This window comes from Haemaphysalis longicornis, unplaced genomic scaffold (assembly GCF_048455015.1).
Source record: "Haemaphysalis longicornis isolate Haplotype H1 unplaced genomic scaffold, Haemaphysalis longicornis Haplotype H1 scaffold_3, whole genome shotgun sequence".
Classification (NCBI taxonomy): domain Eukaryota; kingdom Metazoa; phylum Arthropoda; class Arachnida; order Ixodida; family Ixodidae; genus Haemaphysalis; species Haemaphysalis longicornis.
The window spans coordinates 106,634,481-106,661,968 of NW_027526335.1; the positions used below are offsets into that span (position 1 = coordinate 106,634,481).

Genomic DNA, 27,488 nt, shown 5'->3' on the forward strand with positions numbered 1-27,488 from the left:
AAGGATTCCCCTACATAGAACATGGACAAGCAGTTTTGAAGAAAACTGGATATGATAAGACGGACCCAATATATATGTCCAGGATGCGAAAGAGAAAGGCACCCGAGTCTTTCAGGCAAGACAGACATGCAAAAAAGTAGAAGCACAGACAGTAAATTGAAAACAACCTTGGAGATTTACCTTTCCGAATTACGTCAAATAAGAGAAAATCACGACGATAACTATAAAGGGTTATTTTGTCTGCTTGCAGCCAGAGAAGGTCTAGAACAGATAACTTTATAAGTGAGTGCACCAAATGTGATAGGGCGTGTGAGGACTGTAGAAAGGGAGTGGACATGGTTTGGCAGCTTTTTGAAGTTTACAAAAGGATCACCTAAATCTCTGTCATAGATATGTGCGAATGCCAATACCTATTTTGGTAAGCTGTGCTCTTGAGAGGCTCTACGGAAAAGCCATATCCTTTGTCATGCGTTTGGTTAGTTGGGAACAAATAATCGACCATCAATAGCGACGACCCTGTTGAACCGATGACAGCAGTGGAGACGACACTCAAGACACCAAACAACAAGCTAATCTTCAGCAACATCGTGCAAGCTTGGTTATATGATGTAGGGTGACTCAGGAAACCAGAAATGTCGGCAGCAACTATTAAACTTCGGATGGTTGCGGCCTAGTCCAATAAAGCACGAAGCTTGCCAACGTATTCTCCTACCGCAAGAAGACAATTACATCTACGGCTTGTGTACACGGAGACTGCCCGCCGGGCCTGGCTCGTATAGTTTTGTAGTCGGTCGTGCTCACGAAATGTGACCTCCTTCTTTTCTTTCCATTCACACATCTTTTTTGGCGTCCTTAGCTATTCTACAAGTAGCACTTTAGGTCAAGTCGACATTATATTAATCATTGACAATTATGACGCAACCGCGATGCGGTTCACCACCATACTTTTATCTTCAGAGTTATCGTCGTCCAAGCAGTGTCATACGAACGCATACTCCCTCAGCCGCCTGCAATATGTAGAAACAAGGCGTCTGCACTACAGGGGAACTATAGATGGCCGTAAAATATTACGTACCAACTTCTCTTTAGTTCCATCGTGATTCCTCACCGGACATAGGCAAAAACCAGCTTTTGGGTTTGAGATCTGGAACCTCGTGCCCGACATCAGTCGACGGAAATGTTAAAAATGCTAGCCAGGAACATTTCTTTTGCATTTATGAGTGTAGCGTTGACCGGTTGCGGCATATCACTTGCCTGTCGTGGACAATCAACGACAGGCCCTGCCCGGCCCAGAGAGGAGCTCTGCCGACGCTATAGGCACAGACTACGCTAACGTGCTCGCCGTGCTCGCAGGCAGCAGTTTAGTACAGTACTGGCGTAAAATTCAAAAGCCGGTTTGAAAGCTGACGGGCCGAGGCATAAAGCTCTCCCGGGGCGCAATGTGGGCAACCTGCTGGCATCGCATGCAGCTCCATCGTGTAGCAGAGAAATGCACGTGCTACAGGTTTCAAAGCTGTCCTAGCAAAAAGCGCATGTACACGCACGAGCATGCGCTACGCTTGCCTCCCGTGTTTGCCGGGCGGCACATCCGGTTCCCACGCTGGAGCTTTCCTGGCATGAAGTGTACGCTATCCGCTCCCGTATAGTGCGCAGGGAGGGCATCAGCTGCTATAAGCGTCCGAGTCCAGGTTTTGCTGTATCCGGTTTGCCATTATGTATAGTCCTAGCGTAGACGTTCTCCAACAAACTGGCAAAAGACGAAGCAGCTGCCACGAACTTGGAGTTGGAATAGCAATGAACAGCAATCGCGTAAATGGGGTGATTTGTGAATACGTTCATAAATGTAATGACGATGTGGTTCCCCTGTGGTACTACTTAATTTAGGGTTGCTCATTATATATTTTTATTGCAATCTTATTGCGTGCTAAATGCAATAAAACCTAACCTGGTTTTCTCAACCCCGTCACCTAATCTAGGCCATGCTCTTAAAACAATCACCTTAAACGTTTCCATAGGTGCCACAAATTTATTACGCCTGCGGACAATTGGTCTCCCGTTTGCACAAAAATATAAACTTAAAACAGCTTGCAGAGTTAGACATTGTTTTGTATTGATTTCACGTAATTCAATCTCGAATACCTGCAGCAAATATTCTAAATTACCAATTCTACACCAATCGTTTGGTAATGTTGTATGTTTAGAAGGCAACTGCAAATTGGTAAACACGTAATATGTATTAAGGTATCGCAAAAGAGAATCGCTAAATATGTTATAGTAACTGTTGAATCTGCATTATTACCATTTTATTGAATGCGGACACGCGTGGGGCTAATTTCAGGACGTAAACGCACAGAAATGGATTAAAAATAGAGCGCGACTTCGACAAAACACAAAGGAAGAACGACGGGACAAGCGCTCACTTGAAACTGACATTTCTTTGAAACATCGCCTTGTATTCATACAGGTATCACTAGGAGCCGATGTTTCAAATAAGTGAGCAATTGAGCAATTCAAATAAGCAATTAAGCGCTTTCCCCGCCGTTCTTTCTTTGCGTCGTTGTCAAGTCGCGTTCTATTTTCCAACGATAACGCTCCCACTTGCCCAACGCCCGTGTTTAACGAAGTACAGAAATCAGTTAATGTACAAGATCTGCCCAAAGATACTTTCATATTTTTATTACACTTGTCGGCAGGAACCCAAGATGCGACTGTTACGAATCGACTTTGGTGTTTGTGTTCACGAGGCACACCAAGCGACACACCGGCGGAGTTTCATGCGGAGGCTCAGTGCTTGTGGTGAAACCGGAACGAAAACAACCTGCATGTTCGGCCACGCAGGCTTGCCAGGGATAGCGACGTGGCTGATGAACATTCTTGGCATGCGCTATGAGTCACTGATTCGACTAACTCACTGAAAGTGCTTTTGCTTGTGCGTGTTTGATTCTGATTTCAGACTTGCAGATGCATTTTTTTTATTGTTGGAATGAACGGTATACAGATGCTCACTTTTTGAAGAGCCAGCAGTGCGTTGCTGGGGTTCACCTAAAGTACGTTGCTCTGCCCTGTTGAGTGGTCATGTTTTCACACGACAGTGCACTACCAGAGCGCCGTTCTTCTCCACTCGAAATGGCTTGAATAGTTCAAGTTCCAAATGTGGCTCTTTATCGTCCGCAACTGAGGCAACTCTCACGCAAGACGCTCGTCAGACACGCTACCTCACGGACTGGCACAAGTTCCGAGAGACAGATCTGGGAGAGATCGAGGACGTCAACCGGTGGGCGGCCAACCTGGTCGCCGCCGCCAAGGATGCGACGACCGAAGTCGAGGTTCCGGAGGAGGCGGACAGGGTGGACCCGCGCCTCGCCCATCTCATAGAAGCGCGACGATCGTTACAACGCAGGTGGAAGCGCCAGCGTCACAACCGCACGCTGCGCAAGCGGGTGGCGGCTCTCGGTCGCGAGATCGAACGCTACAGTCGCCAGCTGTGCGCGCAGCAGTGATTCGCGCTGTGCAGCGAGGCGGACGGCCAACTCCATCGGGGTGGGACGTGGAAACTCCTACGTCACCTCATGGACGAGACCCAAAGCAAGGAACACCAGAGACATCGGATGGCGCAGATCCTCCACGCCGCGGCTGGCCAGCTGGGCGAAGAGGAGATGTACCGGAGTCTAAATGACAAGTACCTTCCGTCGACCCCGCACGAGGAACACCCGGAGTACGCGGGCGCCCCCAACCCGACCCTCGATCGCGACATCGAAGAGTGGGAGGTGAGGCAGGCGACGCAGGCACTGAACTGCCGGTCTGCCGCTGGACCCGATAAAGTCACGAATAAGGCGCTGCGCAACATCAGCGACGCGGCCGTCTCGTCGCTAACGAGATATTACAACAAGTGCTGGAACAGTGGCCGGCTCCCTCCGCTGTGGAAGACGGCCAAGACGATCCTGCTCCCGAAACCAAACAAGCCGCCGGGGATAGAGGGCCTGCGTCCCATCTCGCTCACGTCTTCCGTGGGCAAGGTGCTGGAACACGTCCTCAACACCCGGTGGCAGCGTTACTTGGAGGATGGCAACCACTACAGGGACGCCATGCTGGGCTTCCGTTCGCGCCTGGGGACCCAAGACGCAATGTTGCTGCTGCAAAGAGAAGTTCTGGAGCCCCCCGGAGGGGTACCGAAGAAGGACAACCGAGCCGTCCTGGGCCTGGACCTGCAGAGTGCCTTCGACAAGGTGAAGCACTCTGCGATCCTGGCCCAGGTGACGAAGCTGAACATGGGACAGCGAACCTATGACTACATTCGCTCCTTCCTGACCCATCGCACGGCCAGGCTGGAGGTGGGCGGAGACCGACTGGAGGAGAGAGAACTGGGCAGCGTGGGCACCCCGCAAGGCTCGGTCATATCTCCGCTCCTCTTCAACCTGGTCATGATCGAGGTGGCGAACCGCCTCGAAGCGCTGGGACCGAAGATCAAGTACTGCCTGTACGCGGACGACGTCACCATTTGGGCGACGGGCGGCAGCGACAACGAAATCGAAACCGGACTGCAGGCAGCGGTGGACGCCGTCGAGGCCGCGCTCGAGGGCACGGGCCTCCGGTGTTCGCCGCAGAAGTCCCAGCTACTGATACTGCCCCCGCCGGGGCGCTGGAGGAAGCGGGCCGCCGAGGAGGCGGAACGCAACATCGTAGTTCGAGCCGGGGACGGGACACCCGTCCCGCACGTCCAGGGTCTGCGGATCCTGGGGATGTATGTGGACGCCCACCGCACCAACGGCACGGCTGCCCGACACATAACGACGAAGATGGGGATTGTGACGCGCCTGATAAAGCGCGTGGCGTCCCGTTCGAGGGGAATGCGAGAGGCGAGCCTCATACGTATGCTGCAGGCCTTCGTGGTCAGTCACGCAGCGTACGCGGGAGCGTTCCACCGCTGGACGGAAGCGGAGCGGCAGCGGATCGACGCGGCCATCCGCAAGGCGTACTCGGGAGCCCTGGGCCTGCTGAACGGGACCAGGACGTCGGCCTTGCTGTCTCTGGGGGTGCACAACACACTCTCGGAGATCAGCGAGGCCCAGAGAACAGCCCAACTGGCGCGTCTGGGCCGCTCCGCGGTCGGGCGCCGCATCCTGGACCGAGTGGGCATGGGCGCCCCAGAAGCGCCAGACCCCGAGTCAACGCCGCTGCGGGTCGAGACGACCAGACGCCTGATGGTGTATCCGCTACCCAAGAACGTGGACCCCACCAACAACGCGGAGAGGCGAGCGGCACGGGCAAAGGCGCTGCTACGCAAGTATCGCGACGAGGACGGGGCGGTGTACGTGGACGCCGCCAGGAGCAGGAGCCGTCCGAACACCTTCGCGGCAGTGGCGGTGACCGCCGCCACGGGGGAGCTGAAGACCGCGTGCAGCGTGTGCGTCCGGGGAGCGAGCCAGGCGGAGGAGGTGGCAATCGCCCTGGCCCTCAGCGCCCCGGGTGTGCACACGATCCTGAGCGACAGCAAGACTGCAATCCGCAACTTCGCCAGAGGAGCGGTGTGCGAGGCTGCAGCGAGGATCCTGAGAGAGGACCGGGGGACGACGCCGGTCACGCTCAAGTGGTTCCCGGCCCACGCGGGCCGAGACCTGACACCAGACGCACCGAACCGCAACGAGGAGGCGGACGCCGCGGCCCGTGGTCTCGCCACGTGCCGGGACGCGGCGGCATTCGCTTCCGAAGAGGCGGCGACAGTAACGGCAGAAGAGGATCCCCTGACGGACTACGGCGGAATCCTCAAGTGGCACCGCGAACAGCGACGCGGCTTCCCGCCCCCACACCGGGACTTAACCAGGTGGGAGGCGGTGAGGCTGCGCCAACTACAAACAGAGACGGTGTTGACCCCGGCGCTCGCGCGCCACGTGTGCCCGGAACTCTTCGAGAGTGAGGTGTGCAGCATGTGTGCGCGGGCGACGGCTACCTTGGCCCACATCATGTGGGGCTGTGACAGTGTTGAGGACGGTGCGTACCCGCCGCGTGTGAGACAGTGTGTGGGCTCTGCGGAGCCGAAGGACCAGAGATGGGCCGTCCAGCAGCTCGAGGCAGCTCTGGCCCTGCAGAGGCGAAAGGGAACCCCTAGAGGGAGCCCGAGTAGTCCGAGCGGGGCCGGGGCACGGTAGCCTCGGGATCTAGGCCCGACACACGCCTATAGGACTGTAGACGTAGTGTAAGACGGGGGAGCACCGCGCCCTGCGTGGCCGGATTTGCTCCCTCCCATGCCGGACGCTTTGAATAGTCTTTTCTCTCTCTCTCTCGAGGGACGGGCCGTACTCGTACGCCTTGGTCCCTAAAGCGCGAGGCACATGCATGACGCAGCCATCCGATGCGATGCACGGCTGGTCAGAAATATGCCTGCCACGACGAGCCACACGCATGAACACGTGGATATACGTGCTCCCGTGCCTGCGTGCGATGCGTCGTCGGCGTTGCTTAGCCAATAGAGTTTCTTAGTAAGTATACCAGAGAGGAAACTGCGCCTGGGAATCCATGTCGGCGTGGGGGTCATGACCTGACGGGAACACCACATCTGATGGCTTGCCATGCCTGTCGGATTCTTGAGTGCATTCTTGGGTTTGCTTTCTTCACTATGCAGTGCTATGTCCACGGGGCGGCCGCTTCCGCCGACATCGCCGAAGCCCTCTTCGTTTGTCTCGCTTCGCTTGGAAACTCGAAATTCGCTCCATTAGTTCATGCTAAGAAAGCTCTGCCTCATTATAAGAAAGTTGGAGCACTAGTGCCGGCGAGCGACCATCAGTACATATTTACATAAGTGCCAGCCCACAGTATAGACACGTTAGTTTGTAGCATGGAAGGAGCGCTCCCCGGTTCTTTCTTGCAGTAGCAATACACATGTTAATAGCGCCCTGACATATCGACAGAGCGAGTACTTTTCCGCTACTAAAGTTGTTGCAGACGCTCTGTTACGAAAACCCGAACGAAAATACCGCGAATGTAAGGTGCTCGTTTTCGTAGGTACCCGCACAAAACCTTTCTGAGCTTTTCGAACAATTCGTTATTTGAAATACTTGCAAAATAAGAGTCATGAGTTTTTCAGAAATTTTACATTATTGTTAACTACCAGTTTGGTCAGCAGAATACCAGCCATAAGCGTTTTGGCACAAGACGCGTTATTGTTCATTGCTTTAGCTCTAAAGCAGCGCGTTTTATTTTTGCAATTATATAATTACACACACTTCTTTGCGTTTTCGTGGCATTGCAATTACGTTTACGGCCACTGAAACATTTCAATCCAAGACAATGATGAAACTGAGGTGAGCGCAGGGTATAAGGCGGCCCATGACGACAGAGACAGTAAGGTGGCTAGAATGGAATCCCATTCTAGAATCTCATTCTAGCCACCTTAGAGACGGCCTTTATGTGAGGCGCATAGACACTAGCGCCAGATTCTTCTCTAGTGTATATAGTAAGAAACTCTAATGCTCCGTTCACTGGTTTCGCTCCCTCGTCGCCTCCTTGTTGAGGCCCACTCAGGCCGATTCCTTACGTGCAAGAGGAATCCCGGCAGGTAAAGGAAACATTTATCAATTTGAAGTAAAAATCTATAGTGGTGCACGTTACGCATTGATTTTATATGTTAAGTAAAGCGATGTGGGGACATTTGCACCGACCATTCAGCTCGTCCATGCTGTTGGTATAGGGGGGAAGATATGTCTACGAGGTGTCTCTATGGTCGGCGTAGAGGGCGAGGGTCTGCGGAGTCGCGAACCGCGCTGCTCCCCTCAAAATACTTGAAACTGCCATTAGCGCCTCCTCAATTCCTTGAAAGAAGCTTTCACAGTGCCGTCTTTATGAAGACAAGTTCGGGCTCTCATTGGCTGCGGCCGCATGGCGGTCGCAACGATCGTACGTTTGCATCTTCTCGCCAGTAGCATGTGAGCCTCCTCCAACGAGAGTACGACGCCAAAAAGAGGTTCTCTACGACCGTCGTAACCATCAGTCGCATGCCAATCACATGTTGTCGTCGTGCATGTGTCTTGCGTTTAACACAGCTCGTAAGCGTGCAGATTGGAACTTCAGTGGAATGGCAAATGTTTGTTCATTCACGTTATTTCCCGATAAGCCTCCCGAACTGCAAGGCTTTGCCGCGGCTTTGAAGCAAATGGAATACGTTGGAGTATTCTGACCGATCAAAAAGAATATTTTGCCCGATGTTGAACGACGTTAAGCTAAGGTCAAAATTTTTTACGAATTCAAGGTGCAGCTTTGTTCTCAGAAATTAACCTCTTTTTCAGGCAAACCGTTCTCAGTTACTAATCTTACCTTGCTGGTATGTTTTCCGGACTCTGCACTCGGCTTCTAGAAAGAAAGAGAAAGTTGACTCAGTTTTTTTTGCGAGAAGGTACAAGCATGTTCATCAGCAAATATTGCATGAACTAAAAATGCCTCACACAAGACTCATCACGTGAATGCCGAATGATACTTAAAAATATGACGCATTAAATGCAGCTTGGACTGTAAGCCTCAACAAAATGATGTGTTCAGCTGTGTGTATCTCAGGGTTGTATGCCGAACTGCGCTGCAATAAAGGCAACAATACCCTGATCTTCATGATGTCATGAGAGCACGAATAAAGTTTTAGTACCTTTGATGCAGTCAACTGCGTTCATTATTTTGTCAATGGTTCTTTAACCAGCAAGAAGCGCACTCCAGCTTTTCATAAAAATTTGAATGGTAGACGTGAGCATCAACGGTTGAATTTTTAGTCGCAATATGTGAAGCAATTTCTAGGCTAATTGGCGAGTGAAACGTGCTATTGAATAAAACGAACGGCAGTATTAAACATCCTAAATGCTATCGTTCTGGTGAAATACCATCATCGCACGATAGACTACAAAAATAGCCTGATTTTGAGTCGCACCAACAACAGAAACGGCAGCTTCTGGGTTGAATTCGCGTGAGCGCGATACACAGAAAGTCTCGCAACGTTGAAACGTAGTGTGCCTAAAAGTTGTGGGTATCATTTCCTTTCCTTTGCTTATTGTGGTTCCAGTAATTTAGAATGACGAAACTGACATTTGCTTTTCCTGAAAAAAAATTAGGAGGATGATCGAAGCGATTACGGTCATAGTAATTTGCAAAATGTAACTATTAGTTTTCGTACGCTAGGCCAATTTTTGCGTTTAAATTTTACACTGAATGATCAGAAACACCAGAAGTTTGAAACAATTCTTTGAGCCAAGGCATCGCCAAACGACATTGCATCTGCTTCACAGTTTCAGCCTCACGTCTTCGTCGCATAGCCTAGGCATTATGGTGCCCACGCTCTCGTATAGGACCACTGGTATCACTTTCAGCGCAGCTGTTACTTTCACCTAAACGGCGCAAAGCACAGAAACAACAGTACAGAGGAATGCGATTTCGAGAAAAAATCAAGGGTGGAAGCGGTGCGAACAACGACAATGCAGGCAAAGTCCACGCATTTTTTCGAGAAACATTTTACGAATTCATCCAGTAAAACTATCGGGAAACCCATTTGTGAATCTTGATAACGGCGAGAAAATTTTATTCCTTTTTCCTGGCGAACTTCAGGCTCGGCCTGATGAGGACATTTGCTCCGACCTTGCTCATAGAGCGGGGTGTCTCGAGCGCCCTTCGCAAACCGCGCGAATTATGCTTTCGTTTTCTGACAGTCTCATTTATCACGTTGGATCACATTAGTAGCGATATTGGCTGCTTGTCACTAAAACCACTTTTACAAATATCCGCACTCCACCGCCGTTATTCCAATAACATCATTTGGGTGCGGAGCACTTTAAGGGTCCGGCTTGTCGTCGCAGCTCGCCCGTGGTCACGATGTCACGCAGCGTCACCCACCCGAGCAGAGTTACGGGGCATCAGGCACACAAACAGAGGCTTCGAAAACGTACACACTTGTCCCTCGATTCAGTTTTCCGGCCAGAAGCTGAGGATACTTGAAAAAGAACTTTACATCGAAAGAACCGTTCGAAACTCCTGGAACGGCTGATGCTGGTCACACATGTCCCCTTGAGTTCGCGCGAAGAAAACTCCAGCTACATTTGAGGAGGTATGTGTACTTAACCGGCAGTCCGCGAGTTCATTACTTAGGGAATGCTCCTTTGTTTTTGTTTTTTACGATAGTAAAAGGGAAAAAATGGCTGCGGAAGAAAAACACGGTGGGTTCTAAATAGCGAGAACGGCTCCAGCACGTGCGAGATGAAAGCAAGCACGAAAAGACCAAAACTCCCGCTAGTTCTGTTCCAGGCGGAACAGGAAACAGAATTCAGTAGAATCTCGATAAACGGAAATCGCTTAAACGGAAGAGTACTCTGTAGGTTGGTTGCTTTTATATTCAGATAACGTAAAAAAAACACTCGATAATCGGAACTAAAATTTCTGCGTCACCGTTTAAACGGAACCAGAAATGCAACTTCTTGAAACCCATTGACATGAGAATCAGCTTTTTATGGTTCGGGCTGTTTCGTGTTTTTTTTTTCTCCCTCCATGTTTTTTTAGCCTCGTTGGCCTCGTAAGCCTCGTCTCGTTAGTGGTAAGCTGTGTTAGCGCAGCGAATGCAACATAGCAGTTCTCGTTCGGTCTCGACTGAAGACGCCAACGTTACAGGGCTCAGCTCTTGCCGCCAAGTTTGTGCCATTTCGGTGCTATTCGGGCTTCATTACCGCGTTGCCGTCTTCTAAATTCGATGGCTTGTAAGCACACGCGAAGTTGAGGCCTCTAGGCTCCGTGAAGATGCAGTTGCAAGGACTCAAACAAAAATAATTGATGTGTTTTGTGGTGCGCAGCGACTCATTGTTGCCAAATCAACATTAATGCTGTGCCTAACCCTCAACTGTCAGCTACATTCACCTTCTACTGCTTAGAGTTCCATGAAATGGTATTAAGAGTGTGTACGACATAAATTTGCACCTTCACACATTTATGTCAGTAAACGGAACTCCCGTTAAACGGAACTAATTTTTTCGGTCCCTTGAAGTTCTGTTTATCGAGAGTCTACTGTGTAAAAAAAAAAAGAATGCGAGCTCTGCCAAGAGAAGGCGCGCGAGACGGGAGAACTGAATTGCATTGATTGGACCTCTCTAGAATTCCTCAAGACAGGAGTGAGGCAGGGAAGGGAAGTGCGTGAGGAGTACTAGCAAAGGTGGAGAACGGCACCACAGCCCTACTGGCGAATCACTGCTCTGACTCTTGACAGCGTTTACGTTTAGTAGAGCTGCTTTAACTTTTTTGCGCCATGTGGGCGCTGCCCTAACTTCCCAATTTCTCTTACAGCGACACATCGGGCGCATCAAAACTCACGGAAGATGTGAGAAACGTTCTTCGCTGACTGAAACACCGAAGCGGCGCGAAGGCAGCGTCACCGCTGCTAACAAGGCAAGACGTCCATTCTGCACCCAAGAAGCGCCCCTCCCAGGCGGAAATGCCGGCAGCGGAGTGAAGCCGGCGCCACCGCTGCTATCTGTGCTTGACGTCACTTCCGTAAGTGAGAAGCGTCAATTTCTGTCTGAAATGCCAGAAGCGGACCGAACTCCGCCACGGCTGCTAACTCGGCTTGACGTCACCTCCGTGTGGGAGAAGGGTTCCACTCCACTGAAACGCCGACATCGGAGCGAAGGCAGCCCCAACGGTGCTAATTCGGATTGACGTCACCTTCATAAGCGAGAACCATCCCTCCCGGACTGGAACACCGGCAGAGGAGTTAAGGCAGCACCACCACTCCTAACTGGGCTTAACGTCACATAAATAAGCTAGAAGCACTCTCTTGACTGAAACCCCGGCAGCGGAGTAAAGTAGCGCCAACGCTGCTAACTCGGCTTGCCATCATTTCGGTAGTCCGGAAGCGCGCCTTCCCGAGTAAAACGCCGGCAACGGAGCGAAGGCAGCGCCAGCGCTGCTAACTCAGTTTGACATTACCTCCTTAAGAGAGAAGTACCCCTTCCCGTCTGAAACACCGGCAGGGAAGGGAAGGCAGTGCACCGCAGCTAACCTGGCTTGACGTCACCTCCACAGGCCAAAAATGTCCTTCCCGACTGAAACGCCAGCAGCCCGATTAAGGCAGGACCACCGTTGCTAAAGGCGCCTTTATAGTCCGACTTTTCGGGCGGACTGGCGCGCGTCTGCGTGGTCGGCGATGGCTCGTCGGCTAGGCTGCACCAGCGGTCATTTCTAACCCTGTACACTACAACACGGCCGGCACACCACAGCTACGCGTAGCGAGATGCTAGCTATAGGGCCGTCCGGCTGCGGCTTGCGCAGAGCAGACGTTTTTGCGACTAGTGTGCCAGCGTTCGTCTAATTTCTAGGGGTGTGCGAATATTCGAAACTTGGAATATTCGATTCGAATTTTTTGGTATTCGATTCGATTCGAACGACACTTTTATTGTTTGAAATATTCGACCCACCCAAAACTAAAAAAAAAATAATAATAAATTCAGAGCGTGTCTGTATCGGTGTTTATTTACAGTGGACTCTTGATGATACGACTCTGGGGGTGCGAATTTCGGGATGATACGAATTTCCGAAAAGTCCCGGCGAAATTGCATCGTTTTCAACGGGAAAAATTTCGGCTGTTACGAACGGACCTGCGCGGCCCGGCGGAAGATACGAACGAGCCGGCGAGGCACCCGACTGCCGAACGAGCAAGTGACGTCTCTCGCTCCCCTGTTTGTCACTCTTTCTCCACAAACGGCTGGGCTGTTGTTTTCTGCTCGCGAAAACGCTCTGCGCAACGCTGCGCGCGGCGCGGCCGGCGGCGTCAACATGGCGTCGGCTCCTGCCGCGAAGTGGCGCGGGCGCTCGAGCGACCGCTTCTAACCGCTCTTTAAAATGCGGCTCAAGGGAGACACGAAGTTGCTTGTGCGGTAAAGGAGCTGATAATGCATGCGAAAACGGTACTATAAAACATCATCCGCGCCGCTAGTGAAAACGCCCACAAAATATTTGCCGGGGTGCTAAGCCTAACCATCTCCGGCGGAGCCAAGCTCCTCCATTCTGCCGCACGCGTCGTGCGTCATTTTCTGACCGAGGTATAGGCGCTACCGCGGGCACAAAATCGTCGATGTGGGCGTGAAAATACAGCGCTCGCAGAGCCGAGGTGAGCGAATCGCGTGCAAAAACGCACCATGCGGTTCACGCTTGACTGTTGCGGCGTGTAGCTAACTTGGGCACAGCGAGTGAGGAGACGAGCGCGAAGCTTTACGTGCTCCAGAAAGGACTGCTTTGCGACATGGGGGTTAAAAAAAGCAGAAAAAATCACGAATTTCTTCACGCGAAAGTAGGAAAAGAAATAAACGAAAACTTTTTTCAGTGCTAAATTTTTTGGTCTGTGTTGGTTCATACGAATTTTGGATGATACGAATATTTTTCGCAGTGCGGCGAGATTAGTATCATCAAGATTTTACTGTATCAGCGCGCGGCAATGTGCACGCGCTCGGGCATGCCAGCTACTAGTGTCTCAAGTAAGCGGATGTTTTCGGTATCTGGTAAAGTGGTGACGAGCAGAAGGTTGTCACTGCTTCCCGAACATGTCGAGCAGTTAAACTTTCTCCATGTTAACATTTAAGTGATTGCAGTCGACCTTAACCTGTTGAGTGCAATGGTATTGTGTAATTCCTAATTTTACTTTGTGTGATTTGTTGTGCAATAAAGTTGCAGTTTTTGTGTCTCTAGATGGTGAAAACATTAATTTTACAAAAACCAATAAGTATTCGTATTCGAAAAATATTCGAAAAATATTCGATTCGATTCGAACTTTGTTTTTATTATTCGAATTCGCTTCGAAATTAAACAGTGCTTAATGCATTCGTGCACTTCCCGGGGGAATCTGGTGAACGCAACAAAGCCCTGCCACATTCTTTTTTTTTAATCTAAATTTTATTAACCAGCTTGCATGATGCTAGCACTACAACTTTGTAGTGCTGCATGATGCTAGCACTACAAAGTGGAACTACGCACGTTCACCCCACCAAGACACCTCTACCAGAACCGCAAGCTGGCTTCACCGCAATAGCACTAATATTGAGGCGAAGCTTACCTTCAGTAAAAATAACCGGCTAGAGAAAAAAAAAAAATCTCGGGCCATCTCCATTAACGTGAAACCTGGGGAGGGGCGAAGCATGCAGTGTATAAGTGTACTATTGGCGCCTTGCGTTTTTGCCAACGGGGGTGAAACAGTTGGGGGGAGGGAAGAGGTATACAGCGTTGCTGCAAAAGTCTCGTGTCTTTGAAGCCCGAAGCGTTCCAGCGCGAGGCGTGAACGAGTGTGCCGATGTTTTAGTACCGTGACTGCACGAGACGACGGTAACGACGAAGACAACACGAGACGCCGACAGCCCGAGTCCCTAAGGGGCTGCACCCCTTAAAAAGTATGTCGGTGTTCCCGTTCACCAAGAGCAACCAGCCATCAATTCGTAGCATTTTCTTTCAGCAAGATATATTATCCCCTTTTTTATATTATCCCCGCCTTCTTTTAAAAAAGAGCCTTTCAGTTTGATCATATGCAAATGTCGTTTCAAATCGCACGCCATCAGCCGCAAAGGGTTCGCACAACATCCGACAGATGGCGACGAGTGTACTGGCCAGTAGGAAGACGCATTGAAACATCCCCCTCGCGAGGGGCACGATCAAATGCAGAGCATTTCCGGGGGCGCACGACGTTAAGTAGTTTGCGTTACGGTAATGCTGTTGCACTTGTGGCAACTGCTGACGAGAGAGCGCTCGTCAGCAGTAATTTGAATGAGCAAGGATATAAGGCGCGTCCGTAGCCTCCAATTCTGTGTTGGCTTTGTGGCGCAGTGGTTGGAGCACAATGTACATTGCGTTCCGCCCGCAGGGTCGAGGGATCGAAACCTGGCGTCGGATGGTATTTCTTTTTTTAGTAGGGAGGGGTGCGGTGCGGACTATGGACGCCAACGCGGGTGACATCGTGAGTTACTGAAATGCTCTGCATTTAAAAATTGATATTCGCACACCCCTAATAATTTGCGAAACAGTCGAGCCTCCGCTCCAGCCCTGCCGTGGGTGAGCGAGCGGACTTGCGCGCTTCCAGTTCAAGGGGGCTGGTGAGGTGCATTTTGGGATGCGGGGCCGGTGGGGTTTACGAGCTGTGTGCGCAATAGAGATATGTCCTATCTCAATACCCAAGTCGTCAATGTGCGCTGAGCTCCGACGGTAGCGCCGGCGGTCATATCACACCGGAGTATAGAGGGCCCCACATTCGCTGACGTAGCGTGGCCGTGCAGCGCCCGCGCGCATTCGCGTACGCGTCAGCCTTAACTCAACTTGGCGTAACCTCCTCAAGCCAGAAGCGTTCCTCCTCCACTGAAACGCCGCAGCGTAGCGAAGGCAGTGCAGCCAAGGCAAATATAAATGGTAGCGAAGGTTCGGGCAAAAAGCGGTTCAGAACCTATTGCCAGCGACATCAGCTGGGGGGCTTATGGGAGTGGCGATTGAAGCGTGACTAGGTGAGGAGGGAACAAACACTAGTAACAAAAAAACCAAGTTTTGTTCAACAACAAAACAACAATTATATTTTACGAACTATATTTATTTCTGAATCACATTTATTTAGGCACAGTGTATAAATAATTTATGAAAATGCCGTTCATTCTCAAAAACCTTTTTTGTAACGCCCTATGAAGAATGGCACATGTCATTGCTTTGTGATGCAGTCCTTGTAGTGATCGGAAAGGCGCTCCTAAAGTTCGTCTGCTAGGAAACGCCCCTCGCGTGTTTTGGTGGTGCGCATTTGCATTCGTTTTTCCTTGTTAATTTGGTGTGCACTTAATTTTTGCTGTGTGTGGAGTTGCGAGGTGCGTTGTATCGTCGGTGAACACGTGTAGTACCGTGCCCGGCAGGCACGGTGAACTACGGGACGATGCTGCCAACGGTTGGAGCGGAGTGCTTTCGTCGGTACCTACGGAAACGATGTGCTGTACAAGTTGCAACAGCAACTCCCGTACACCTGGAGTTTTACTGCACCATTTTCCTCTCATTTCCACAGGTAACGCGAAACTATTGTACTGTTAATATGTGCACGGGGGTTGTGTAAAGGGACGTGGTGGTGCTTCGAAAAAAATGGGTCTAAAGCTTTGTTATGTCACAGTTATCTCTTGATTTCACCTCAGGCTGGCTCAGAGCAAGTTGTGTCAATTACTCTAGGACTTCTCGGCGTAGTACCACTCGAATTTAAACGAGTCGCTTTAATTGTCTATCTCAGTGTCTTCTCTATTGCATTACAACGCTTGTAGTGCTCGTTGCTTCCCGCACTTGTATGCGCAAGCATTATTTCCATCGAAGTACTGTGTTGTGCTGCTCCGTGCTGCGCTGCTGCCAGATCTTTCCTGCTATGTGCTTTTACATACTGCCGTCACTGGTCGGCGACTTTGGCTAGTTTCGGTTTCCGAAATTGTGGTGATCCTAGCGGCACGGTGCTGCGGCGTGGCCCTTCCCTTTCTCTCAGCGTTTCTTTCTTTCCACACCGTCAACGCTTCCGTGCCTCCTCATGCATGCGCAACAGCTCACCGGCGCCAATATTTTTTTTTTCTTTCTCTCGTTGCGCACGGCGGGCCAGTTCGGTACGTGCGTGAGCGAGCCGGCGTGAAAGGGTTGCGCGGATTGCCTAAACACCTCCACGGGCTGAAAGTTTCGCTGCATTTTAAAGTACATCCGAATGTATTCTAAATATGGGGCAGCGGAGGAAGGATCTTTACCATTCCTGCGCAGCTCTGTGGTGCAGCAACACAGGGCGGTACAGTTCGGACAAGTTTCTCGCCTTCTCCAAAGACGACAGGTAAGTAAATTAGCTTTGTACAAGTTACAGTGAATTCCTTAAAAGCCGACCGATTTCACTCTTCTGTTTTCAAAATAATTCGTGCATGTAATGTGAAGTTAACGAGACATGTCACTCGTGTTGGAGTGGACACTAATGTGCATATATATCCCAGCTGTGCAAGGTACGCAAAGTTTTAGTATAAGTAAACTTGGCACGCACACTCTTGCTTTCAAGATCAATTTGTGGTGGCATTGCCGTTTTTTGATTGCCTTAGTAACTGCTGGAACGTCGATTCAGTATACTTATCAAGGTATTTTTTGTTGTTTCGTGCAGCAGGTATGAGTCTAGGTTTGGGCCGCAAGTCGAGGACGGTTCGCGACTTTATTGGACGTTTCCTCCGGTGGCTCCCCTCAATCCATCCAATGTCATCACAACGTACCTGCTCACAAAGAAGGCAAGCTCAACTGTACGCCCTTCTTGCCTTTCACGGCGTACCTACTACCACAGCGATTGGTGGCGTGGAGCTGCTGCGCCCTAAGCATTTTTTCCTCTGCCGTCTTGCTTTAAAACGTATATTTGCGGTGAAACTACTGTCAAGCGTTGCTTCAGTGCTCCGAAAAATCTGACGTAACACCGCGGTGTTCAATGCAAGTCGATTGTCCCATGAAGCAGTGGAAGGCCAAACCGAAAAACCTGCGTTGTCTGCAGCCGCCATTGCAAGCGTTTCACTCATTAAAAAATATATAAAACCAGTAGCATTGCCGGCTTTGCTGTTCAATCTAAGCTGCGCGCCCGCGCTTTGTCATCTTATCGCGAGTGGGTTTGGTATTCCATATTTCTGAAGTTAGAATGGTCATGCCGTAACGGACAGGATGAGATAAGAGGCGTTGCCCAGACACGAGCTGGAGGGTAGCACGTAACAACCTGGCCGATATCTGCGGCTTACAATACAAGAAAGCTTTTTTTTTCTGGGTGTCTTCTCCCCCCCTCCTTCCCTCCCACCCCCGGTAAGCAGCATGTTAATTCACGCGCCATTAAAAGAAAAGACAAGTGCGTTCGATTTGTGTTCTGTGTTCTACGACGTGCACATGGTTGCGCATTGTTTTTGTACGTAGATATAATCCAGCAATGAGTGTCTACAGTGCGGTCATTGTGTTGCAACAGTTTTTTATGGCTGCATTTTGTTGGTGTGAACATGATTTCTTGCAAGTGTATGCAGATTAATGGGCGGGTCAACGCTTTCTTTCAGAGTTTGCGTTAACTCGCCCGAAATGCAGGGCTCGAAGCATACGTGTGCGTGCTTTCTTTTAACATATAGGTTCCCAATTATTATGTCTCTGAACTGAAACAAATTTTTCTAATGTCTAAGGAACATTCCTGTCTCGAGGTGAGCCCAAGAAATAAATTACGTCCACCTCCCCTCGCGGGAACCCTGGTGCGATGCGACGCTGAAGGGGGTTCCATTGTGCGTTTCCGTTGGGTCGATTACTCGAATTGCGTGAGCAATCGTCGGGTAATGCGAGAGAGAGAGAGCAAGCGTAGCGCGGACGACCGTCGACTGAGAAACCGGCCGATCCGGGCCGAAGCGCGGCACTTCGCTTATATGCGCAGTGCGCCCGAAGGAGAGGAGACCGCGGAGAGAGAGGGCGCTGCACATGCGCACAGCGCCGCCCACCGGTGGAGTGAGAGAGCGCGCCGTACCGCGCGCGCCACAGATGTTGGGGGAGAGGGCGCGCTATCACAGCGAGAGGAGAGGGGGTGAGCAGAGGAGAGACGCAGCTGTGCGGACGCGGACGACAACGACGCACGAAGGACAGGGCCGCCGGCAAGAGATGCCCCTCTCAGCGTCGCATATAAAATATACATTGAGTGGAACTTTCAAGTTCTTTTCTTCTCCCGCCGAGGTGTGCGCAAAAAAAAAATCTGTGTAATGACTAGAACTTTCGAAGTTCTTCTTTTGTAATCAAGTATTGTGTACCTAAATGTGTATTCATGGCTGAAACTTTTTCGCAACTTTAGACGGAGACAGATACAAAAAGGGACACGAAGACCTGTATCTGTCTCCGTCTAAAGTTGCGCAAAAGTTACAGCCATGAATTCAGAATTATTGTAAATGTGTATGTAGCACGTTTTTTCCTTATTGTACAGTATTGTATGCCTAAATTTGCATATGTCATATTTTTGCTGAGTCCAATACTGTGCACATAAAATGTATGTGCAACATATGAGTGTAGTGCATGTGTTTTCATGACTTCGAATGAAAGATGTCCTCATATGAATTTTGAATAAACGCAAAGCCGAAAGAATGTTTGCGTAACACTCCAATTAATATCGCCACAAAGACAACAATTCGCCACCAGAGAACTTAGTAAATTAATATCGCCACAAAGACAACAATTCGACACCAGAGAACATGGTATTACCTACATGTTTTCTTCGTTCAATTAATAAAGACGTTGCTGCACACATAACAAACGACGGGCGGCGGCCATTTCGAGTCATCGCCGCCGCTCGTCCAACTTTCGCCCTTGGTGCCAATGCCGAGCGGCCCATGAGGCAGCCACCGGCGGCAGGCGCGAAATTTGGGCGAGCGTCGGTTTCAGGGCCCGGCCTGGCTGCCGTGCGAAAAATGACGTCAGCAGCGTTCGCGACGTCATCAACCTCCTTTCTCCCCTCGCAACTCGTTGCCATGACGATAAGTGCAACGTTTTTCAGACGCCACGTACAACTTGGGGAGGATTTGGCGCTGTTGTTGCGAATTACTCGGGACCACGGTGGATGCTACAGAGGCCGCCCCGTGCTGCCGTCGCTTTCGTTTGCGTTGATCCATTTTTCCTCTTTTTACTTATCTGTTGCGACACTTGCCTAATAATGCAACCAGGAAATTGCAGGCGTGAATGCTGAGTGAACTTCTGTTGAAACCCTTGTCTACTTGATAAGACGCCGGGACAGCTGCTGTGTGCTCGCTGCACTTTCGCGAATCGGCATTCCTGCGGCCCGGTTTTCTACGTCAGGATGCAGTGCCTAGTTCTTTTCTCTTGTTTCGAAGTAGTTCTGCTGTTGACGCTTTCATTGCTCATAATGCTATGTGTTACGGGTAAAGTAAATTTTTCGGCGCGTAAGGAAAATCATAATGTAGTGCCCACGAACATTTTGTACTTATTGTATACGTGCTCATTTTGTGCAGTGTGGTAAATTTGTTTTATGTTCATCCTGGAATAAAATTCAAATGTCTTGATTATAGCATGACTTTGCGTTATTTCTTCTCTTAGAACAGAAGTACACAAACTGAGCAAGCATTATATAACCTTGATCTATACTTAAGGCACGCACGCCTACCTGCGTATGTGCGACGCAATCAAACTTAGCAGTGGCGTTGGTAGAAATTGGTATCGGGGTAAGGAGTGGGCACGTTTTTTATATAAAAGGGGGGCCGGGGAGAGTGGTCAAGTGTCATTTTGGGCTCTGTATCCCAAGGCAGAAAAAAATTCCGGTCGGGGGGGGGGGGGGGGGGGTGTATGTTTGCCACCCGCTGCAATCAAAATAAACAACTGATTGCTTTTATACAGCAGTGGAAGGCATGAATACAGAATAAAAGTTCAGAGAAGATGCAAGATGCTTTTATAAACACCGAGGCGAATCATACGACAGTATGCTAAAGTGCGTTTCTCTAGTCACGAGTATAAGCTGGCGTTGACTTGAAGCACGCACGCCAAGGGCTCGCCAACTTGCGTCAGATGGCAATGACATGAGCCCTCAGCGATCAGAGTCCTGCTAAGGCTAGTTTGAAGTCAAATTTTCTCGCTAATGCCACCAAAATGACGTCACTTTCTGACCGGATCTTGCGTCACATCCTGTTTATTTTTTGTTCCGCCGGAAGTGTTCCCTCCTCGCACAGATGGCGCTAAGCCCCATGAGCAGCTTAAGAGCCGCCATTTTCTGAACGTATGGGCTTCTATGGAAGCTTCGCTACCAGTCATATTTACCTTGGTGCAGCGCTGCTAACTCAGCTCGACGGCACCTTCGTAGGCTTGTAGCGTCCCTGGTCGACTGAAACGCAGGCCGCGTAGCGTTGCCAGCGCTGCCGCGGCCAACTCGGCCTGACGTCACTTTCTACGAACGCGCTCTCTCGTATGTTTTTGTGCGCCCTCTATGCCTGAGCGACAGAAGCCCGGGAAGGGAAAAAGCAGCTTCTATTTCACAGAGAGAGAACTGATATTTCCGTGCGCATAGTTGTGACACAGTCAGGCCATTTGCAGAAACCACTGGACACAAATAATGCCGCACGTCATTTTAAACCGCATAGAAGATTACAAATTAATTTCAGGTAACAAGATTCGCGTTGGTTATAATAGTTTCTGAAGTGTACTTACGAATATGATGCGGACCGTCAGTAGGATTATTAAAAGGACCACCTTTATTTTTGCACCAATATCAAAATAACCCAGGAGGGATTTGCTGCCCTGAAAGAAGCAAGAATGCAAAAGTTAGCGTCAAAAGACGTTGCGGCTTCTTGATATCCCGCATGCGACTGAGTTCCTCTCAATGTGGGCAAGAGTATTTATTAATATTAACGTTGTTTAAGTGCGTGTGAAAACAACTGTCATTCACTGAACGCTTGGTAGCGTTATGACCATCAAAACCATCACAAAACGTCAGAACCGTCGCTTGTGAAAATGGTAAACAAGTCGCCCGTGTCTCTCCTTACTGTAATGGCATCGATAGAACTAAGATGATTTTCTAAAACTTTCACATAAGGGATTTCATGTGAGCGATCGTCGAATCTCTTTCGGCTACTGCCCGTGCCACGCGTACACAAAAAATGACAATAAATTCTTACAGACTTAAGTTTTAATGACAATAATTTGCTGGTACAAGCAAAAATCTAGTGCCTTTCGCTCTCATGTCATTTTTGATTTAAGGAGTTCTGCACAACTCATTCGCCTTCACGAACGCCTAAATCTGCCTACTCTCGAACGCGATGAGCACCAAATGCAAGCGGAAGCGTAGCTGAACTTCGAAATAAGACAATTTTTTGCGCGCTCTTGGTTCGGAAGCTCTGAAAAAGACGAAGTTCACTAAAACAGCGGCAAAAGGGAAAACATCGTGTTGCTGCTCGTTTTGATTTTTTCCGATTCGGCTACCGCTGGCAGGTGACGGCAGCTGGTTGAGCCGCTTTTAAATACGGCTAACACCTTTTTTTAAAAAATCCACTATTTCTCATAACTTTTTTTCACAAAGAAAACATTTTTAGCCCTTGCACGACGTTTTCCTCTACATTAAAAACTTCTAAAATACAAGCGCATTTCTCTTTTTAGTCATTCTCCTTATCATGCCTAACACAATTAATGTCTTCGCGTTCTCGCGTTTAGCACGGCCCGCCCAAAGAATGTCATTCGGTATACCAAGGTCTTTTAAACACTTAATGTCATTTTTCGTTTACGTTTGGAACGGGTATAACAAGCTTTCGCACCATTGGCATGCCCTCTACATGTATTAACCAAAACTAGATATAAAAGAATAATATATGAAGTGACGTTAGTAAAATGGCGTAAATATCTGGTTCAGTATCGTCTTCACGCATTTAAGGAAATTAGTCACCGCTCGCACGTTAACTTTCTGGGAACTGCAGGCAGCCTTGAATATGGGACTATTTAAATCAAAGTGTTACCACAATAGAACCACACGTAATCGCAATAAAGACTTCACTGCTTAAAGGGGCCTCGAAGACTAAATACAAGTTCGTTTTATTCGAAAGATTTCATGTACTATAGTGCCACCAGCGCTTGTCCGGAGGCAAACGGAAGCACTGCGAAATTATTAAAGTTAACTTGAAATTTTGATTCTCGCGCCAAAACGTGTGACATCATACGAACAGGCCTTTGTGTGGAGCGGAGACTTGTTTACTGTTATTCAACCTAGATGGCGCCACCACACTGCGGCAACCTGTTTGCTGCCTTCGGTTTGTTTGTGACCGTATTTAAACCTGGCTTGTTTTTGTTCATGGAGAAAATAACCGTTTCGTCAAAAATGATGCTCGCTCGACAAATATGGTCACGTATGACACCGTCGCTTGCGTCAATCGGCCAGTGTCGTCTGAGACTCCCCCCCAAGCCCCGCAGTGCTCCGCATCTAAACCAAGCATAGCGTGCGCAGTACCAAAGGCAGTACGCTTCGCCGCTTCTATGTTTACGTGTGCTTTCGTATCTTACACCGTTTGTACTAGCATTATTACTGCCATAAAAAGAATGTGCCCTGAATTAAAGGGCAAAATAGCTCGTTCGCCAAGCTTATAAGCTCTGCCTAATTTGCGTTTGCTTTTGCCGGAGCCTGCAATCGCAGGGCTAGCTGGTATGATAGGTTCTGTTGCATGAAGTGAGCTACTGGGTGGCATGTCCATTCCCTTTTTTCCTAATTATATAGCTTATTTGATCGAAATTTCCGTAAAAAGTGGTGTCGGCACGATTCTAACGAGGCAATCTTTTGAACTAACCAAATTTGCATCTTGTCTTCATGGCCCCTTCATGATTGAGCAGTGTTGGTGAGCCAGCACTTGTGGTACCTATTACGCCTGACTGTTGATATATATTATGTGATGCTGTGGTAAAATCAGGTCCCAGAAAACCTCAGGTGAGTTAGAGGGAAGATGTTAGAGGCCATCAAAGACTATTTAAGATCTGTTAATTAAACATATAATTTTTCCTAGTTAAAAACGAATTGCGATAGTTTTACATGAATAAGTCATCATTGCGCACAACGCGCCACCTTAATTTTCCCAACTCCACAGACTAGTAGTGTGGCTGCAACTGACCATAAGAAGGGGCCCTGCTCCCAATCTGTAGCAATGATGCTCCAATGACGCTATACGTTCGGTTCATATACAGGTAGATCAGAAAAAATTGTGCCGGCCTAGATCAAAAGCAGATACATAAAACCATAATTTTCCCTACTCGCTACCAGAAAAAAGCTTTCCCTCGGCGACGAACTGTCCAAATAAGAAACCACGAAGCAGCAGTCAAACTAAGGGCCGCGAATAGAGAGTCAATGAACCGTTCCAACCGTTCTTTTTGTTGCGTAGTCTATTCATTCTAAAGGCCGAATCCGATCGACAAAAATCTTGATCAAATAGGGGCGCACTTGGTGGGCCAGCAAAGGGTCGCACTTCCTATCAAACGAGTTAGAGCTCGGGGAAGCATTGCCGATTGAAAGAGTAGGATGCGCCACTCTCAGCACAGAATAACTTCACGGGGGCATGTGAGAGAAATAAGATTTGGAATGGTTCGATCACCCAAAATATATCAGTTTTCTGTTTTAATAATTACGATTTGGGTAAATAGAAATCACTTCAAGTTATTCCAACTTACAGATATTGCTCCCAATAGCAGCATGGTTGCTACAATTATGGAATAACCGTAGAAAGCAATGTTCAAAACCAGCACAAAGAAGCCTCCGTCTGAAAGAAATCCAGAAAAAAAAATTCGAATGAGTTCACACCACAATCTGAGTTAAATACTCCAAAGGTTTTAGATCACGTCAAATATTATAGAAGCCATGACTGCCTCACCCGTGAAATAAAAATTGGACCCATCTCCCCGCGAGGGGGACTCGAGTAAATGCGTCGCATAGGGGGTGGGTGTATTGCGTTAACGTTTAGTGTTTGGGGAGTTGGTGGTAGTGAATGCGTTGTATCAGCAGCTTCTTGATGTAGTTTGAATGAGTCAAGGATATAGGGCACGTTCGTAGCCTCCCATTCTGTGTCGGCTTTGTGGCGCAGTGGGTAGAGCACCATGTACATTGCGTTCCGCCCGCAGGGTCGAGGGATCGAAACCAGGCGCCGGATAGTATTTTTTTATATAGTGTAGGGGGAGGGGTGCGGACTGCGACTACGGACGTCAACGTGGGTGACATCGTAAGTTACTGAAAATCTCTGCATTTAAAAATGCAGCGCCAGGTGGCGAAGTACGCTATCTCCACCTAGCGAACCCACGGCACGCTGGGTTACGAAGGACCCAAGTGCAGGAGCCGTCGCCAGCTAGCTGTACCGTGCAGCCAGTCGTGGTGTAGCGTCCGTTCACTGACCTCGGGTGGAAATCACGTTTCTCGACGCTGAGTGACCGGCGCCGAGATTGCTTGTTACAGTGAGCTTTTTCTAACACCACAACTGTGCAAAGGGGCCATGCAGACAAAATACCGGTTTGGTTTATTCGAAAGATTTTGTGTTTTTCCGGGTGAAAATGATGTTTTATTCACTGAGAAATTAAGTTGAATTTGTTTATTTTCGCGCTAAACAGTGTGTTTTCGCGGTCTTCAATGACATCACAGGAACGTAACGCTCTGCAGTCGATTGCGAAGCCTTGTTTACCGTTAGTGAGACATAGATAGTGCCACCATACCGAGGCAAGCAGTTTTCTGCCCTGTGATTTATATTTGACCGTATTTAAACATGGCTTGTTTTTGTTCAGGGAGAAAATAATCGTTTCTTGAAACATAGTGCTCGCTCGACAAATATGGTCACGTAAGACACCGTTGCTTGCGCCAATCGGCCAGTGTTGTCTGAGACAGCCATGAAAGCCCCGCAGTCCTGTGCAGCTAAATCAAGCATTGTGCGAGTAGTACCAACAGCAGTGGGCATCGGTACTTCTATGTTTAAGTGTGTTTTGTAACTTCCACTGTTTCTCCCACCATTCTCACTGCTTTTAAAAAAAGTTTGCCCTAAATTTAAGCGCCAATGGCTCGTTCCGCAAGCTTATAAGCTATGCCTAATTTGCGTTTGCGTTTGTCGGCCTCCGCCGATCTCAGAGCTGCCTCGTAAGACATCATAAGTTCTGTGGCAGGAAATGATCTCATTGGTCGCATGGCGATTCCTTTTTTTCCTAATTATATGGCTTATTTGAGCGAAGTTGACCTTAAAAGTGGTGTCAGTATGATTCTAACGAGGCGACCTTTTGAATGAACCAAAAGTGTGTTTTGTCTGCTTGGCCCCTTTAAACTCCAGCTTGGTCCATTGGCGTTAAAAAAAAACAAATACTAAGGAAAAGAATTGCACCTGTGCGAAGCACCTGGCACGACCTTCGCACAGTATATTTAGTGAAAATTTCGAGCGCACGTGAGCGTGCGCCTGGTGGGGAGCCCCCGGAATCGTTCAGACTTGAGCGTGGGTTTGCGCAACGTGAATAGTTCTTCCCTTCGTCGTCGTCTTTGGCGCGGCGACCGCGTAGCGGGACGGTCGCTACAGGACATCTCCCACCCCCAATACAGCCGGACTGTTGTGTTGCCCACGTGAGGTTTTCGCTCGGGTGAGCGTGGGAATTCCGGGGCGGGGTCATTGTGACGGGGATGCCCTGGGTGGGTCGGAGCAAGGCTATGTGAGCAGGCTGGACTCGCTCGGCGGGTACGACATCTTGGTGGCAGTTAATATCCAGTATGTAAGCCTTCGGTTGCCGGTCGCCATACGAGAGAGAGAGAGAGAGAGAGAGAGAGAGAGAGAGAGAGAGAGAGAGAGAGAGAGAGAGAGAGAGAGAGAAGAGAGAGAGAGAGAGAGAGAGAGAGAGAGAGAGAGAGAGAGAGAGAGAGAGAGAGAAATTTAAATGCCAAGCATTTCTTAGCCTCCCCTCTTCCTGCGTCGGACGGCGTCCACAGCTCCGCGTCCGCAGCAGGTGCGCCTCTCCTCCTTCCCTCCTCTCTCTCAACAGCAGCTGGCGCGCGCATGCGTCGTAGTCAGCCCGTTCGCTCCGTCGCGGTCTCGGCGTAACAGGTGCGTGATAGCAGCGCGGTGAGGCGTGGAAGGGCGCGCGCTGCTTGCGCATGCGCCCTCTCCCCCCCGTACTGCTCTATCTCTACTGCGTGCGCTGCAAATATAAAGCGGCTAGCGGTCGCTCGTGCTTCAGTCTTCGGTCACTGCGTTGCTCCTTCCTTCCTTGGTTGACGCTCGCTCCACCCTAACGCGACTTTACTCTCCTCTCTCTAACCCAAACCAACACCAACGCAACTACGACCCAACTACCCACCTTAACGCGACTTTACGCGGCGTTAACGACCCCCAATGCTCTGCATTTACTCGTGTTCCCCTCGCGGGAAGGCGCGGGAATTTTTTTTTATTGGAGGGGTAATATTTACATGGCGCAGTTTGGCCTCTCAGCCGAGGGCACACGTCTCCCCGGGAGAAGGGAAGAGGAATAAAAGGAAGGGCAGTGAAAGGAAAATGAAATAACAGGCTATGAACGGGCTATGTGCACACTTTATGCACACACACACGAACACGCACGCACACGACACACACACGCACACACACGCACACGCACACGCACGCAGGCACACGCAGTCCCACACGCACGTGCGCACACCCACACACATGCACGCACGCACACACACACACCCACACACGCGCGTACACACACGCAGATGCACACGCAGTCACGCATGCACGCACGTGCCACACACACACGCACACACACACACACGCACACGCACGTACACGCACACGCACGCACGCACACACACACACACGCACACACCCGAAGGAAATAGGGATAATGACTTTAGTCATTGACAGATTAGGGGCGGGTGTTGAGGCCCAACTCCTCGAGGTATCTGATCAGGAGCTTGAAGGGCTCTCGGTGCAGCTTCAGTGGCCCGCGAGGATGCACAATGTCGTCCGCGGTCCTCGATGGTAGCCTTTGCCTCCGGTACCCAG

At 49.6% G+C, this 27,488-nt stretch overlaps 1 protein-coding gene across 1 annotated transcript in view; it reads right to left on the reverse strand.

Moving 5' to 3' along the window:
- Positions 1-7,698: 7,698 nt before the first annotated feature.
- The window catches only part of LOC144175363 (uncharacterized), a 41,044-nt gene continuing 21,254 nt past the window's right edge, over positions 7,699-27,488 (reverse strand). Inside the window, exons 4-7 of the mRNA XM_077704445.1 lie at positions 24,160-24,248; positions 21,169-21,258; positions 8,308-8,343; positions 7,699-7,737 (exon numbers count right to left, since the gene is read on the reverse strand). Of these exons, the coding sequence (XP_077560571.1) occupies positions 7,699-7,737; positions 8,308-8,343; positions 21,169-21,258; positions 24,160-24,248 (254 nt within the window). The remainder of the gene's footprint in view (positions 7,738-8,307; positions 8,344-21,168; positions 21,259-24,159; positions 24,249-27,488) is intronic.